This window comes from Trachemys scripta, chromosome 3 (genome assembly GCF_013100865.1).
Source record: "Trachemys scripta elegans isolate TJP31775 chromosome 3, CAS_Tse_1.0, whole genome shotgun sequence".
Classification (NCBI taxonomy): domain Eukaryota; kingdom Metazoa; phylum Chordata; order Testudines; family Emydidae; genus Trachemys; species Trachemys scripta.
Genome location: NC_048300.1, coordinates 123,875,559 through 123,891,460, shown reverse-complemented (window position 1 = coordinate 123,891,460; position 15,902 = coordinate 123,875,559). Strand labels below are relative to the sequence as shown.

The following is a 15,902-nucleotide window of genomic DNA, read 5'->3' as shown; positions in this document are numbered from 1 at the left end:
CTTCTGCCCTTCAGAGTTGGCAGCAACAACGGCTGGGTTCAGTATCTAGGGGTTCCTTTTCAATAACACAATGCAAAACCAGCTCGAGGCCCCACCCAGTGACCTGGGACAATTACGTACCACCCCTCTGGGCGCCTCTAAGAAGCAATACTTCCCCTCTCGCAAGCACAGAGTCTGAGTGTAGCAAAAGCCTTTTAATAAAGGAGGGAAACAATGCAGCATTATATTGGGGAACAGGGTCGGCTTTAGCAAGAGCGGGGCCTGATTCCTGGGGGCAGGGTTTGCTGCAAGCCCTGCTCCCAGGAATCGAGCCACGTTCCGGCTGAGGTCGCCGGGCTTGGGTCTGGCCCGGAGCCGCTCAGCGGCCGGAGCTGAGCCGAGCTGCGGTGGCCGGGCCGGGCTGGACCCGAGCCGCGCCGCGCCGCAGGGGCTGGGCCGGACCCGAGCCAAGCCACGCTGTGGGGGCTGGGCCGGACCGGACCCGAGCCGAGCCGCACCGCGGGGGCCGGGCCAGATCTGAGCCACGGGGGTCGGACCCGAGCCGAGGGGACCGGACTGGACCCAAGCCTTGCTGCGGGGGCCGGGTTGGAGCCGAGCCAGGCCGGTGCCGCTGGGGCCAGCGTGCTCGGCCGGAACTGGGGCTGGAGGGAGCTGCTCAGCTGGGGCTGGACTGGGCTGCGCCTCCCCGGAGCCCTTCTCACGCCCCCCGCCATCCCCAGCTTACCTGGTGCTGCCTGCCCGCCCCTGCTTCTTTTCAGACTTCCCGCGAATCAGAGGTTCGCGGGAAGCAGGGAAGGGGGAGGAGGGGGAAGTGAGCTGGGGGTGGGGTGGAGAGCTGCGGCGTGGGGCCCTCTTAGCGCGGGGCCCAATTCAGCCGAATCAGCTGAATCGGCCTAAAGCCAGCCCTGTTGGGGAAACACCACAAACAGGATTCATAACACAGAACACTCACCCCCAAGTAAGTTTGGCAGTGTCCTTTTCCCCTCAGAGTCTTAAGTCCAGCAACCCAACAGTCACCCCACCCACAGTTTCTGTCCTTGGTCAGTGCAGCCCCCAGAGTTCAGAAGTTCATCTGCAGAGTTTACCTCCCAGCCTGGGTGGAAGTGGAGGGAGGTATGGGGTAGGGTGACCAGATGCCAAAGATGAAATATCAGGACGCCAGGGGGTGGAGCAGAAAAAAAAAAGCTGCCAGAGAGCGTCCCCCACCCCGCCGCAACCCTCTGCAGCTGCTGGCTGGGCCCCGGCTCTGCAAAGGGGGTTCCAAAGAGGATGGCTCTAGGCTGTTCTCAGTGGTACCCGATGACAGAACAAGGAGTAATGGTCTCAAGTTGCAGTGGGGGAGGTCTAGGTTGGATATTAGGAAAAACTTTTTCTCTAGGAGGGTGGTGAAGCACTGGAATGGGTTACCTAGGGAGGTGGTGGAATCTCCTTCCTTAGAGGTTTTTAAGGTCAGGCTTGACAAAGCTCTGGCTGGGATGATTTAGTTGGGAATTGGTCCTGCTTTGAGCAGGGGGTTGGACTAGATGACCTCCTGAGGTCCCTTCCAACCCTGATATTCTATGAATCAGAGATGCAGTGCTTGGCTGTTCCTCTGCCCTAAAAGCCAGCCTCCCTCCCGGCACGGGCTTGTCCCACCTCCGCACACAAAGGCTGGTGCAGGAGGCAAAGTCCAGGGGGAGTGGGGCCGGGAAGGCCGCAGGAGCAGGGGGCAGCGAGAACCCACCTGGGGCCGGGAGAGCCCCGCAAAGGAGGCACAAACCCCCCCTTCCCCACCCTGTAGCTGCCATAAGCTCCAGTGAACAAACCGGAGCGCTCCCCCCTTGGTGTATGTGGGACTGCCGAGCCGAGCCGCTTCCTTCTTCCCCCGCCGCCTCCGCCTCACTCACAGGCGGGAGGTTTTGGGTTACGGCACCCGCACCCTGGACCCCCCACAGCCACTGCGCCAAGATAGAGGCACGGACTCGGAGCAACTGCCCAACCCTCCTCCCTCCATCCCTCCTCTGCTGGCCTCCAGGCACAGCTACTGCACCGCACCACCTTCTTAATTTTCATGGCGGCCGCGCCACACACGCTGGTGTCCGGCCTCCCTCCAGCGCTTGCGCTGCTGCCATACAGCTGATCAGCGTGCAAGCGGCGTGTGTGGGGAAGAGGCAGGGCCAGGGCGAGGATTTGGGGAACTATCCAATGGGGGAAGGAAGGGGGGGGCCGCGAGCCGGAGCGGAGGACAAAAATTGCTTCTTTGTCCAGTGTCCCGACCAAACATCAGTCGGGACGCGTGACAAACAAGTAAATATCGGGACAGTCCCGATAAAATTGGGATGTCTGGTCACCCTAGTATGGGGGCACCTTACATGCTCCACTGCTTGGGTCGACAGCCAACAATTGCCACACCTCTCTGTAGGGTTTTGCTGCAGTCTTCACTGCCAGCCATCCTGCTGGCCACTCCTCTCCGCTAGCCACCCTGCTAGCCGCTCCTCTCCGCTAGCTGCTCACCACCAATATGTCTTCAGCCCCCCTTCCTACTTAACATAGCTCTCACTCATTTCAGCTTTTAGTAACTTCAGCTCTTTAGTGATTTCAATTGCTAGTAGGGGAGCCCAGTGCTGGTGCACTCAGAACCACTAATCCAAAGTAGGTCTAATGCTTAGACCTAGGTATCAGTAATTTCAGCTCTGCAGCATGTAACGAGACTTCTAATGGAGTCAAAATTAGCTCTATTATTATTATTATTATTACACAGTGGAGAGAGAAGGGGTCAAAGTGGTGTTTAGGGCACTCAGAAGGAGCGAGCGAGCGAGCGAGCGAGCCTGCCTGCCTGCCTGCCTCTCTCACACACACACACTCTCTCTCTCTCAATTCACTGGGCTTTCCCTTGTCTAGCAAGTGCTATTTACTAGAGGGCGAGTCCCTCCGTCATAAAATGCCAAGTACAGCTTTATTGTCTTTGATTCACATAACCAGGATAACAACCCTTTATTACTCCTGCCCTAATAACAAAGAGACTGGGGATCCCACAGCAGCCAAAGTGACCATTTGGGGAAGTAGTCCCATCATGCTAGGCAGGGTGGGTGTGCCCAGGCAAACAAGATCAGCCCCTGGAGTCCTTTTCCACAGCTCACCACCAGATGTCAGGGTAGATCTCATTCTGACTCTGCTTACAACTGCTACCTTTTCAATTCCATTGAATGCCCCCATGTTCTTGGTCCTTATCACCAAACCACAACATTCAGTGCACCTGACTAGTCTCTGATCAGAAAAGGTTCAAAACTAGAATAGCAGAAGTGTTTCACCTGAGTGCCAAGTTGCATAGGCATAGGTGTGAGGAGGAGTTTGCACAGTGTGATTATGCGCTGTACTTCACTATAGTCAGTTCTATTAGTCTTTTCCTTTCATAAGCATCAAATTCACATACTGCACATGTAACACCCACACCTCCTGGGTGTGATGTTCTGTCCCATCTAGTGGCACCAAGACCATTTACAGAGAGAGAGAGATTAATGAGAGATTAATCTACTCTACAGCCTTAGCTAACAGCCATATAGCTTTTAGCTCATGCAGTAGAGGCTCATACACTAAGCTCCAGAAGCCCCAGGTTTGATCCCTCCTGCACACAACCGGGGTCCGTGGATGTTACACATGTGTGTGCATACATGGGCTTCCTGTACATGAACAATGGAAAAATTTATTTTCATAGCCTTTCTCCATAATATCACTAAGTGTATGATCACACTACATAGAACACATGAATAACCCTATATAGCATGGCACAAACTGGCATGAGGTAAAAGTTTGAGGCCCTTCTTCCCCTGTTGACCATGAAGAATTTTGTAAGTTACTGACTAATGTAAATGTCACTTGGGTAAGTGATATTTTTGATAATGGTGAACTGCTGCCTGTGGGATTTTTAAGCACATCTGTTGATCTGACTTCTTGCAATACAGGCATTTTGTATCACATTGTTAACCAACATGAAATATTTTACACATTGTTTTAGGAATGGGAGATTCATATTTAATTTTCATTTAACTCATTTGAAAATAAAGCACTTGCTGATCTTTTACATTAAAACTGCTTCAAAAGAATGGAAAAACAAAATTCCAAGAAAATCTTAAAAATCCTAACAAGTTGAAACAAATATAACTATAAGCATGAAATTCTACATCTTACTAGGACTCTAGGTATATTTTACACTCATTCTGCACGTCTGGACATGTAAGACATGAATTAAAATGCTTGTCTCGTGTATTTTTGTTCATAGTGGATGCTATCTCATCCATCACTCTCTGGGCACTTATTCTAATCATTTCATCCAAATTCTTTGTTGACACACTTTGAATTATGTGTTATCAAAAACAGCTTTATCTAGATTCCTTTTGAAAGGCCCGTTCCATATTTGGCTCTTTTGCCCTAATCTCAGCATCAGTAACATTTTGATTCTGCTGTAAATCGTCTTGCATTGGAACCAGGTCACTGCAAGCCATTGCTCTGAAAGTACTGTTTGTTCAATAATGCAAGTCACTCATGTTCTCTCTCAGTTGTTTTTAGTGGCGCTTACTAGAAGAAGAGAGATCAACAAGGCTCCAGCCTTCAGCATATGACGGGTCTTATTCAAAGGGGATGGTTTGTTTTCAGTGTGAGCATGGATGCAGTAATCCACAGGAGAATGAGAAATGTTTCTTCTTGGGTTGACTGCTGGAGGGAGGTTTGTTCACATCATTTGACACAGAGTTCCGAGGAAGTGGGAGCAACTCCATTACTGGGCATGCACATGAGTTTCAATTTCAAACATAGCTGAAAGTGTTGGTCATTCCTGAGTTAAGTAAGAGAAGCCATTTATTCATGTCTGAATACTGATAACATCATAGCAGAATTTTCGGAAGCCTTCTCAATCCATCACTGAGTTAGCCAACATACTATCATAGATGTTAGAGATCAAAAATATCTTCTGGGTCAAGTTCCTCCTTGGTGGAACTACATAGTTGTCAGTGGATCTACACTGGGGTGAATTTAACCTACTGGATCACCCTCTCCCTCTCCCTGCCAAAGATGGATTTATTCCCTGTTATACCTTTACTAGTGTTTTGTCCAGTTTAGTTTTAAAGGTCGGAGACAATGGGACTTCTGCCTGTAATGGGCGACTATCAACAACCTAACAGATCACTCTATGGGGAAACTTCTCTTGATTCTGTATTTTAATTTTCTGTTACTTAACTTCACCTATTTCTCCTACTTATATCCCCAGGTACCACCCTCAAGAATTCCTCTCTCTCCTTGGCATTTTTGAGGGACAAGTTCACAAGTAACAAATTACTCAAAATTTGCAGCTCTCGCTCTCCTTCACCAAGTCACCACCTTAAATGTTATGTCCAGAAAGCAAGACTGTGTATAAAGGTCAATTTCTATTCCATCTAAATGAAGGGTTATAAATGACTTATCATTGTAACATAACACCCCCTCACTGAAATATAGTCAGTCGGTTCTTGAAAGGGGAGTGAGGTTGTGCGGGGGCCGGTAATGTCATACTCCCTCTTTTCAGAGCTGCTGGTTGTGAAAAGAAAGAAAAGAGCCTGAGAGTACAAATACTTTCCACTTCTACCCCAATTCAAGCATGTGGTCAATCAAACAACATCCCCCCCCCCAAAAAAAAACCCTTTAAGATTAGGCAAATGTTTTATATTAGTTTGGTTGTGGTTGGGTGGCTCGCACAATGCCTTCATTCCCCCTTTAAATGTGACCGTAATATTTTATTAAGCATTTAAGGGATAATGTTCATGGTAGAGGAATATATGAGGCAATAAATGGCCTTTGCAGGTAATTAAACACTGAAGCCACACTGAAACTATTGATAACCATAAAAGCCATTTATTTTGAGCATACGCTAAAACCATGAGCACTGTTCCTAGTGCATGACAGGACAAGATTTAACAAGCCACAACACTGGAAAGAGAAAACACTGTTTTTCATGGCCTTTGAGGGTTTGAAATTTCTGTGCCTCTGTTTATTCATTATCTCCTGTGTCACTTTGAGGACAAGATTTCCATAATAATTTAGATAGTAATAATATTCCTTAGCTCTTATACAGTGTTCTTCATCCACAGTGCTCAAAGGGCTTTTCAAAGGAAGGTGAGAATCATTATCCTCATTTGACAGATGAGGACAGAGGCCCAGGGACATGAAGAAACTTGCCCTCGATCAGCCAGCAGGCCAATGGCAGAGCCAGGGATAGAATCCTGTCTCCTGACTCCCACTCCAGTGCCCTTTCCACTGGACCACACAACTACTTTGATTTCTATACCACATTCTGTGCAAGGCTCACAGTGTGTTTACAAAGAGAAGAGCAATCCGTCCCCCTCCTTTGCAGCCAGTGAGAGGCCTTTTGCAGGGGAACTGGTATTGTTTTGCTAGTGCCTGATGTAGGCAGCACAATATAGGGTGCAAACATCCCTTGCATAGTACAGATCTCTGCTCCACAGATATTTTTCCAGACCATTGGCATGGTCAGGACTGGGAAAGGGTAAGGGCAAATTCAATAAGAACAAATGCAAAGTACAGTGGAACCCCGCTATAACACGATCATTGGGGTCCAAAAAATTCAATCATGATAAATGTGGGGTCGCGTTATAGCGGGGCTCCACTGTACTTGTGTCCAGCTTCCACACCCTGGCTAGGGGGAGGGAGGGAGCGGTGGAGAGAGAGAAGGTGGGCGGCCAGGACTTCCTTCAGCCAGGGCACTCGCCACTCAGCCCCTCCTGCCGCCAGGGCCGGTGGGTCCCGATTCCTGGGGCGGCACTTGGGATTGTGGGCTGGGGGAGGGAGGTCCGCGGGGCTTGCCGCGCTCTGGCTGGAGCTCCAGCCAGGAGAGCGGGGCCGCGGGGCTGCCGCGTTCGGGCCAGGGTTGCGGGGCTGCCACACTCTGGCTGGCGGAGCTCCTGCCAGGGTTGCGGGTCTGCAGGGCTGCCGCACTCCTGCCGGGAGAGTGGAGCTGTGGGGCTGCCACACTCCAGCCGGGGTCGTGGGGCTGCGGGGCTGGCCACGCTCCAGCCGGAGCTCCAGCCAGGAGACCGAGGCTGCAGGGCTTGCCACGCTCCGGCTGGGGTCGCGGGGCCACTGGTCTGCCGTGCTCCAGCCGGAGCTCCAGCTGGGAGAGCAGGGCCGCGGGGCTTGCCGCGCTCCAGCCGGCGCTCTGGCCAGGGGAGCAGGGTCCCCAAAGACGACCACTGCCGGTCTGCTGCGCCAACTGCCGGGAGGGCTCCACACCTCTCTGCAGCCTGCTCCCAGCAGGGCGCTCCCCTCCTCTGCGCTGCCACCCCCTATATCGGTCATCGGGGAGGGAAGCACGTGGGCTGGAGCCAGCCCTGCCGGGGACAGAGGCGTGCCAGGGCTTCAGGGAGAGCTGCTCCTGCTGCAGCCGCCGGGGCATGGATCCCAAACGCCCCGCGCCCGCCAGACTCGCTCTGCACCTGCTGCAGCCTCTGGGGCCAGACTCGCCCCCCGTTATAAATGAATTCGCGTTATCGCGGGGCACATTATAGCGTGGTTCCAGTGTACTCCATTTAGGAAGGAACAGTCAGTTGCACACATACAAAATGGGAAATGACTGCCGAGGAAGGAATACTGCGGAAGGGATCTGTGGGTCACAGTGGACCACAAGCTAGATATATGAGTCAACAGTGTAACACTGTTGCAAAAAAAGCCAACATCATTCTGGGATCTATTAGCAGGAGTGTTGTAAGCAATACACGAGAAGTAATTCCTCCACTTTGTTCTGTGCTGATTAGGCCTCAATTGGAGTATTGTGTCCAGTTCTGGGTGCCACATTTCAGGAAGGATGTGGAGAAATTGGAGAAAGTCCAGAGAAGAGCGACAAAAATGATTAAAGAAAACATGACCTATGAGGGAAGATTGAAAAAATTGGGTTTGTTTAGTCTGGAAGAGAGAAGACTGAGGGAGGACATGATAACAGTTTTCAAATACGTAAAAGGTTGTTACAAGGAGGAAGGAGAAAAAATGTTTTTCTTAACCTCTGAGGATAGGACAAGAAGCAATGGGCTTAAACTGCAGCAAGAGAGGTTTAGGTTGGACATTAGGAAAAACTTCCTAACTGTCAGGGGGCTAAGCACTGGAATAAATTGCCCAGGGGGGTTGTGGAATCTCCATCATTGGGGATTTTTAAGAGCAGATTAGACAAACACCTTTCAGGAATGGTCTAGATAATACTTAGTCCTGCTATGAGGCAGGGGACTGGACTAGATTACCTCTCGAGATCCCTTCCAGTTCTATGATTCTATGATTCTAAATCTGGAAGATTCACTGTTCACAGATCCTCCTATTCCTTCCTTGGGGAGGAGAAGGATCAGCAGCGACCACTCCAGCCATTGGGTGAAGTGAGGAATTGTTTCTTGCCCCTCATTTAAATGCAGCCACCGCTGGGGTGGAACACAGAAGTCATTTGATAGCACAGTACAACACAAGACAAAAAGAGTAAACAAATTAAATATGCAATTGAAATTGGAGGGGGAATTTCAGGAAGCCAAACACAGCTGGCAGGTTTGAAAGTGGCTACTAGGGTTAACGCTCCAGATTTTATTAAAGGTGCCTTTGGAATATCAATGACCATATGTGGTCAGAACTTTATCCACAAGATGATACCCCCAGAAAGCCAATGCTGCTTAACATTGCACGGGGCATTGGGTCAGGAATGACTCAGGGGGGAAATTGACACCTTCTGTTTCACCAGCACAACTTCCTCCAGTACACCTGAGAGTTCTTTGAAGATCACCCATTCAAGTACTTACCTAAGCCTATTCTCACTTAACATGTGAAACCTAATGGAATCAGAACACAAAGTGATGTGGCTGTGGGACTTATTATTAGTAGCAGTAGTAGTATTGCAGTAGCATCTGTGAGGCTTGAGAGGGCTAGAACCTGGGTTTGCTAGTCCTTTGGCAACTGTTGCATCCAAGCCATCCTTTGATAACTCTGGCAGTGTAGTGATCGACAGGCTGTGAGCCTTGTGGGTCCAAGAACTATAGGATGGGCTACTCATAAAAGACCTAATTGACAGTGCTCCTTGAGTCCTTGATTGGTCCAGGTGTACTACTTAAACCTGGCGGTGACACCAGGAAGTTGTCTGTGCAACCAGGTGGATCCCCAACCAGCTGCTGTGACAGACTCTGCTCCTTTGCCTTGTTTCTGGTTCCTGGCCTTTGGTTCCAGCTCCAGCTCTGATGCTTGGCTGTGGTTCCTGGGTTCTGGTTCTGACCCTCAGCTCTGGTTCTGGGCCCCTGACTCCAGTTCCACCAACTCGGTCTGACTGATCATACTATGGCTATGATAGTGCCCCAAGAAGGAGCAGTGCCCCATTGTGCTAGGCCCTGTTCACACAGGAAGACATGATCTCTGCCCCAACATCTCACAGTTTAATTCACGAGGCAACAAATGATTGCAACAAACAGTATGAGTTATGAAGAAGATGAGGGTAGCAATGGTAAGAATAGGCACAGGGGCTAGCTATGAACAAGGCCTCGTGGTTCTGGGTTCTCAGACATTTAAAACATTGTACATGATATATGCTTAATTAAATATATCAACAATCCCCACCAGGCCTTTATGTAGCCATTAGCATTTGGCAGCTGACTGTGGGCATAAGTGAATAATACCTCAAGGGCAGGGTTGAAAGGTGACTACTGCATGATGTCAGTGGATTAATATGACTAGACACAATAGTAGATTCTCCTCTCTCTTCTGCTGATGTAACTCAAGAATAACTGCCCTGAAGTCACCACATGGGTTACATTCGTTGGCTCACAGAGGCTAAAAGGCACACACAGTTTTAAAAGAAAGACCATCTAGATTCCAAACCGGAGAACAGAAACCATGAAAACATTGCTGCTTTGCATGATATCCTATGGCGTTTTATTATGGGAATTTCACCTTCAATGTGAAATTCACCCAGATGTACAGGGCCTTGCACAATCCCTCTGCACTAAGGACAAGGTATTATCATGACGAGTGCAAGGGGAGCTACATCAGAAGTAGCTACGGGGTGTTGGGGGAGGGATTGGTCTCTGCATTGCACATAACAGAGGGGGTCTCTGTACTGACTCTGCTGCAAAGATGCAGAAGGAGGGGTTAGTAACTGGCCAGAGGAAGGTTCATAAGACACACACGTATACAAATTCAGCAGGCCAAGCTTTTCTCCTACTTACACCAGTGTAAATTTGGAGTTATTCTATGGATGGCAATGGAGTGATTGAGGATTCACACTGCTATAAGTGGGAGAAGTAGTTGGTCAATTAGCTCTTTGTAGGTGTGGCCTGAAGGGGTCACTTATCCAGTTCATAGACTGGAGTAGCAGCTGCATTTCAGCTCCATTCGCTGGCTAAGGGTTGATAGGGTAGTCTTGACCATCCCCAATGTCCCTCCTACACTTCATAGGCTTTATGTGGGTAAAGTTAATTTCTCATTAAATGCTTTTATGTATTTTATGAGCCTGGACAATAATCTTGTAAATGAGTTTCCAAAACCAATAATAACTGATTGTAGCAAGGATATATACACTGAGGTACTTATACAGTACAGTATGTTCCACCTCATTCAATCAAAATGCCGACTTAACGGAAGCACAAGAACATGCATCAATTCCCCAAAATCCCATGTGTGTCAAGGTTTCACTGTATCTCCTGGAGCATATGGCTGAATGGGATTGGGGTGCATTGCCGTTCCATAGGAAAGTAATCTTTTCTCTTATAGCAACGACATAACATGCTGGCACTATATGGATTCCTCATGCAATGAAGTGACAAAATAATCCCTTCAGTGGCTCATCATTGTCCACTTACCCCACACAGAACAGAGCCTGATCTACAACGACAGCATTTGCAAAGGGAGTAGCATGGCTGGAATAGATTCTGCCACTTGCACTCAGGCTGAGTAGTACCAGGAAATGAATGGGACCGGTAGCACAGTAAGCTGCTATTCAAAGTGAGTAAGGATGGCAGAATTTGGATCACAGTTCATCAGTCAGAACAGCCAGTGCTAGGCATAAGCAGACTAAGCAATTGCTTAGGGCCCCGAGCAGCTCAAGGGGGCCCCCTATTAATTATTAGTATGTGTTGCATGTGAGGGGGGAGGCAAAAATATTCCTGCTTAGGGCCCCCAGTGGGCTAGCACCGGCACTGGCAGAAACCATGGCCACTTAAATAAACAAACCCCGCGCTGGTGCTGACTGGCTAAAAACCAAAAAATTATCCTGAATGCCTAAGAAAAAAATATTAGAGAAACAAAACTACATGTTATAATCAATCATTCTTATAACGCTGGATTCAAAGCTACGTTGCCACTCGTCACATCTGCAGTGCAAATACTGTAGTCATGGGGGGGGGGCACACAATGTTTCTTATGAGTTGCTCACTCCTAAACGGCTGAAAGTGATTGATGTGAAGCTGATATTAGCCATTCCAAGCTAATAGCACCAGGTTGATGTATAATAGCGCTATGCTCTGTCAGATTCGTGTGTCGCGTGGCAAGCACCTGACTTAATGTGACTTCAGATGAAAAATGAAGGTAGTGGAATAGTCATTGGTTATAGAACCTTTCACCTCTAGTTCACTTGTTCCTATCCAAACCAGGCTGTTAGTGACAGAGACTTGTTACCACCTGGTGTCTTCCTCGTGAAACGAGAGGGCTAACTCGGTACAGTTCCTAGTAGACAGCTCTCCACATTACAAAAACCAGCATCACAATCAGACCTAAGGACTGCATGGACATGAGATTCTCTCCCCTTGAGTTGGTGCCTCCAAGCCAGAAGAAGTGATTTGGATGGGTGACTATGGGGAACCTCACACTGCTGCTGCCCCGCCAGTTTGGTAGCTAACAATAAGCGTTTGCTTCCCAGCTCTGTTCACCTGGCATCTTTCATAAGCATTAACTGCACTTTAAAAAGGAAAGGAAAAATCATGTCGGTGATAGAGCAACGACTTCCCCCAATGGTCTAATAGATCGTGACAGGAGATGATATGAGATCACTATGGCATTCTCATTGCAAAATTCACTGATGTCGATAGTCGTATTAGGAAAATACTTTTGAATAAACTGAAGTTTGGAATTGTGGCTTCCAGGGGATTTTCTATGCTGCCTTTTGACATGTTATGACATTTGCACAAGGTGAGGTTCAGTCGAATCAGCCTGTAATTGACACTCAATTTAATCATAAGTGTAAGTTCTGTCTCATTTTATTTCTGTTAACCTTATGAAAAAAGAAATTCTTTCCCCTCTTGGGGCTATTCACTCAGAACAGCCTCATGATCTACTCCGCAGTCAGAATGTGCAGCCAGATTCTGAAGTGACACTCTTCATTGACTGCCAATTGAGCACTAAGGCCAACACAAGTTCAGGGTGAAAAATGGCACTACAAATAATCTTTCAGTGACAGCAGATTATGGTCAAGGTGTTTTGTCAGTCATTTAGAATGAGAGAGACTCTACCATTACAGACCAAACGTCCTAAACTGGATGCCTAAACTTTGGTTCCTGAATCCACATTTAGGCTTGTGATTAAAATCAGCCTCACGTTCAGAGGAGCTGAGCCCTCCAGTTCCCACTGATTTCCCACCTACCCAGCTCTCATCACTGTAGCCTACACTTCTCTGTATGTTGCTTTTCCTGCTACGCCCCTTTGGTGTGTAAATGACACTCATTTGACACACCCATTGCCTCGAAGTATTTACTTTCCCTTACTACTTGCACTTGTTTCCTGAACACACTATGTCTGATGTTTTAGAGGGGTAGCTGTGTTAGTCTGTATCAGCAAAAACAACGAGGAGTCCTTGTGGCCCCTTAGAGGCTAACGAGTTTGTGTCTGATATGTCATTTACACCACCACTAAATTTGGCTCAGAGCTTTCCATGGGAGTTGCACTTGTTTACAACTGGTGTGAATTTGGTGCTCAGTTTGGGCACAGATACTGGTTCCCATGGGCCATCCGAGGAGACTTTGCAGTGCTGGCTTTGGGAAGGATGAGAGGAACTTTGCTAGTGCAGATAAAGACAAAGGGAAGCAGGCTCTGTAGGGCCACTATGTTCCCCACCCCATGCAGGTGGGAGAGAGGGGGAATGGCATGGGGAGGGAGTAGCTGTGCTGTTGAATGCACATGGCACTGTGTATAGACCTTGCACAGTTTACTCTCTTCCTCCAGCAGTGAGTGGATCCGGAGGGAGAGCATAGTTCTCTCAGTCACAGGTCCCCTCCCAGGCTGCTCCTGAGGCAACGTAACAGCATGCTGCTCCTTACTCTGGCCTTGCGACAAAGCCGTGACTGAACCCTGTATCTAATGCAGCCAGTGTTTTCCAAAACAGCTGCTATGAAATGAGATTGTAAAGGAGATGCAGAGAGTACAAAATAGTCACATCTGATGAACTCTAGCTTTCCACCAGAAACAGACTTTCCACACAAAGCCTCCAGGCAACAGGCCCTCAACTACTATACAAATGTCCAGGCTTCACAGATACATCAGGGGTGCTGGAAATGCCTTATTCTGAGCAGAACAATACAACTTTTCAATGTTTGGTTTCCTAATTCTCTTCCCCCATAATATGTGGTTTCAGAGTGAGATGACAGCTGGATCAGCTTCCCAGAAAAGTCTGCTCCTGCATGGACTGTGTACCGTAAACTCCCACTAGCATGGTGTGTAAAGAAGGCAGGGTTAGGGTCTTCCTGATGAATGAGTGATTTGGGGATCATAACTGTGGACACTATAGCATTCTCCTCACCCTTGCAGACAAGTAACTCCCATTAAATGTACACCATCAACAGGAGAATGTGCTCCCAAAGCAATAACGTTGTTGTTAATAAAAGGAAAGGAAAATAATCTAAGCCATGAAAAAGGATTCAGATGAACTGTAGATTCAAAGCCTGGTCTTTGCATCTCCCTGAAGGCTGCTGCTTACAAATGTAATGTCCTTTCTCTCCTGCGATACCAATCAGCCACTCCTCCTCTTTCAAATCGTCCTGTGATCTATTGAGGACTGTGCTGGAACCCCAAGCTATAGCTTTAAGACAGAGGGGGTGGGGTGTTCCTTAGTCATGCTTGCAGCCTAGGGGACTCTGTAGCATAGTGGGTGTGACCAGAGTCAGTTTGAAAAGAGACAGCTCAAAGCAGGTTGTGTCTTTTTGTTTTAGGGAGTAGCAGGTTTTATTTCTCTATTTTGGGCTTCTTGTCTGTTTTGAATTGTAAGAAATAAAGTAGTGTTACATTGCAACCTTCCAGCAGGAGTATCCTATGTTTTTATTTAATTTCTCTCTTTGTAGGCTGTGAAGCATAACACCTCCCTTAAAACACACAGCATCTGCAAGACCTAGCAATATTAAATCATCAAGCAGTGTGTGTGTGTGTGTGCGCGCGCACGCGCGCATTGTTTGATGATTTGGCTTTTAATGCATGGTTTGTTTGGTCTATATCTTCTTTAGATTTTAAGGTGCAGAGACCTTCCCTTTTCTGTTTGTACAGCACTGAGCACATTGCCTGTGCTCAGCAAATAATAAACCAAATCTTTTAAAGAATCACAAATCCAATCTAGATTTATACTCACTGGGTAGTTCTAAAAGTGAGAGAAGTTGGGCCTGATTCTGATCTCAGTTTACCACTACGTAAATCCAGAATAGTTCTGCTAAGGTAATGGCATTACTCTGGAGTTATAGTAGGTAACTAATAGGAACCTGGTCCAATGTGTTGGATTGCTTACAAATTGCCACAAGCTACATACAGAATAGCTTTCTTTCCCAATCTGAGTGTGTGGGGGGGTAACTAGTGGGGGGTGGAGCAATTTACCAAGGGCTGTGGTGGATTCTCCATCACTGGCAATTTTAAAATCAAGATTGGATGTTTTCATAAAAGATCTGCTGTAGGGATTAGTTTGGGGGAGTTCTACAGCCTGTGTTCTACAGGAGGTCAGACTAGATTATCACAACGTTCCTTTCTGGCCTTGGAATCGATGAGCGCTATCTTCTGGCTGACCACTGAAAAGCCTCATTTTCATTGGTCCTCATCACATCTTTAACAGTAGTTGAATCAAAACCCACCTGACTCAAGCCTTCCATTCTCGTACTGCGGTGGGTTTCCAGAGGTGCTGCTGTACTGTGGGAAAGGCTGATTACTGAAGAGATTGTCACACAGTAGGCTGCGGTAGAGCTTCTTGAGGAAGCGCAGGACATAGCCAATGCTGTTCACTACTGGCAGGCTCAGGAGGTGCTGCTTCCCATCAAACGAAGCAGAAACTGAAAAGCAAGTGAGGACAATTCAGTACACTCAACAATGCACGGGAGCAAAACAGTCTGAGAGGTCTTTTTAATGGTGTATGAAAATGGTTCCAGGCAATGTTTGTTTTGGTTGCATAGAATATTTTCCATAGAGAGGGATCTGAACCACAACCCTAGATCGAGATCCAAATTTTGCAGCTGGCCCTGACCTCTGTAATGGACTAACCTCAAATGCTAGTCCTGCCAGGACTTTGACGAAGATCAGATCTGAAGACGAACTTTGTGGCTCAAGTAGTGGAAAGTGGGGGGTGTGATTGGGAAGCATTTGAAGAAAATATTTATGTAAAGGAGCTAGGCTGGAAGGAGGTGAAGTCTACAGCCTGAAATTGTGTTGGAAGCCTCACTCAACCTCCTGTCAGAAGGAGGCAAGTGGGTGGTGAGCGAATAAGGAGCTACTTCCTGGATAAGGGTTCAAGTCTCCTAGATCCAGGAAGTTCATCTGCTAAGATGACTCCAAGCAAAGGGCAAAGGTTCCCACTCTGCTTCCTGTTGGAAGGACTCGTGTTCCTCTGTTTGTCAGATGCTTCTTACTGGGAGTGGGGGATTATGGGCCAGATCCTCTGCTGATGTAAATCAGCATAGCTCCAT

General features: G+C 47.9%; 1 protein-coding gene across 1 annotated transcript in view; it reads right to left on the bottom strand.

Annotated features, from left to right (window-relative positions):
- The window catches only part of SCML4 (Scm polycomb group protein like 4), a 112,310-nt gene that overhangs the window by 30,668 nt on the left and 65,740 nt on the right, over window positions 1-15,902 (bottom strand). The window contains exon 5 of the mRNA XM_034765929.1: window positions 15,078-15,272. Within this exon, the coding sequence (XP_034621820.1) occupies window positions 15,078-15,272 (195 nt within the window). The remainder of the gene's footprint in view (window positions 1-15,077; window positions 15,273-15,902) is intronic.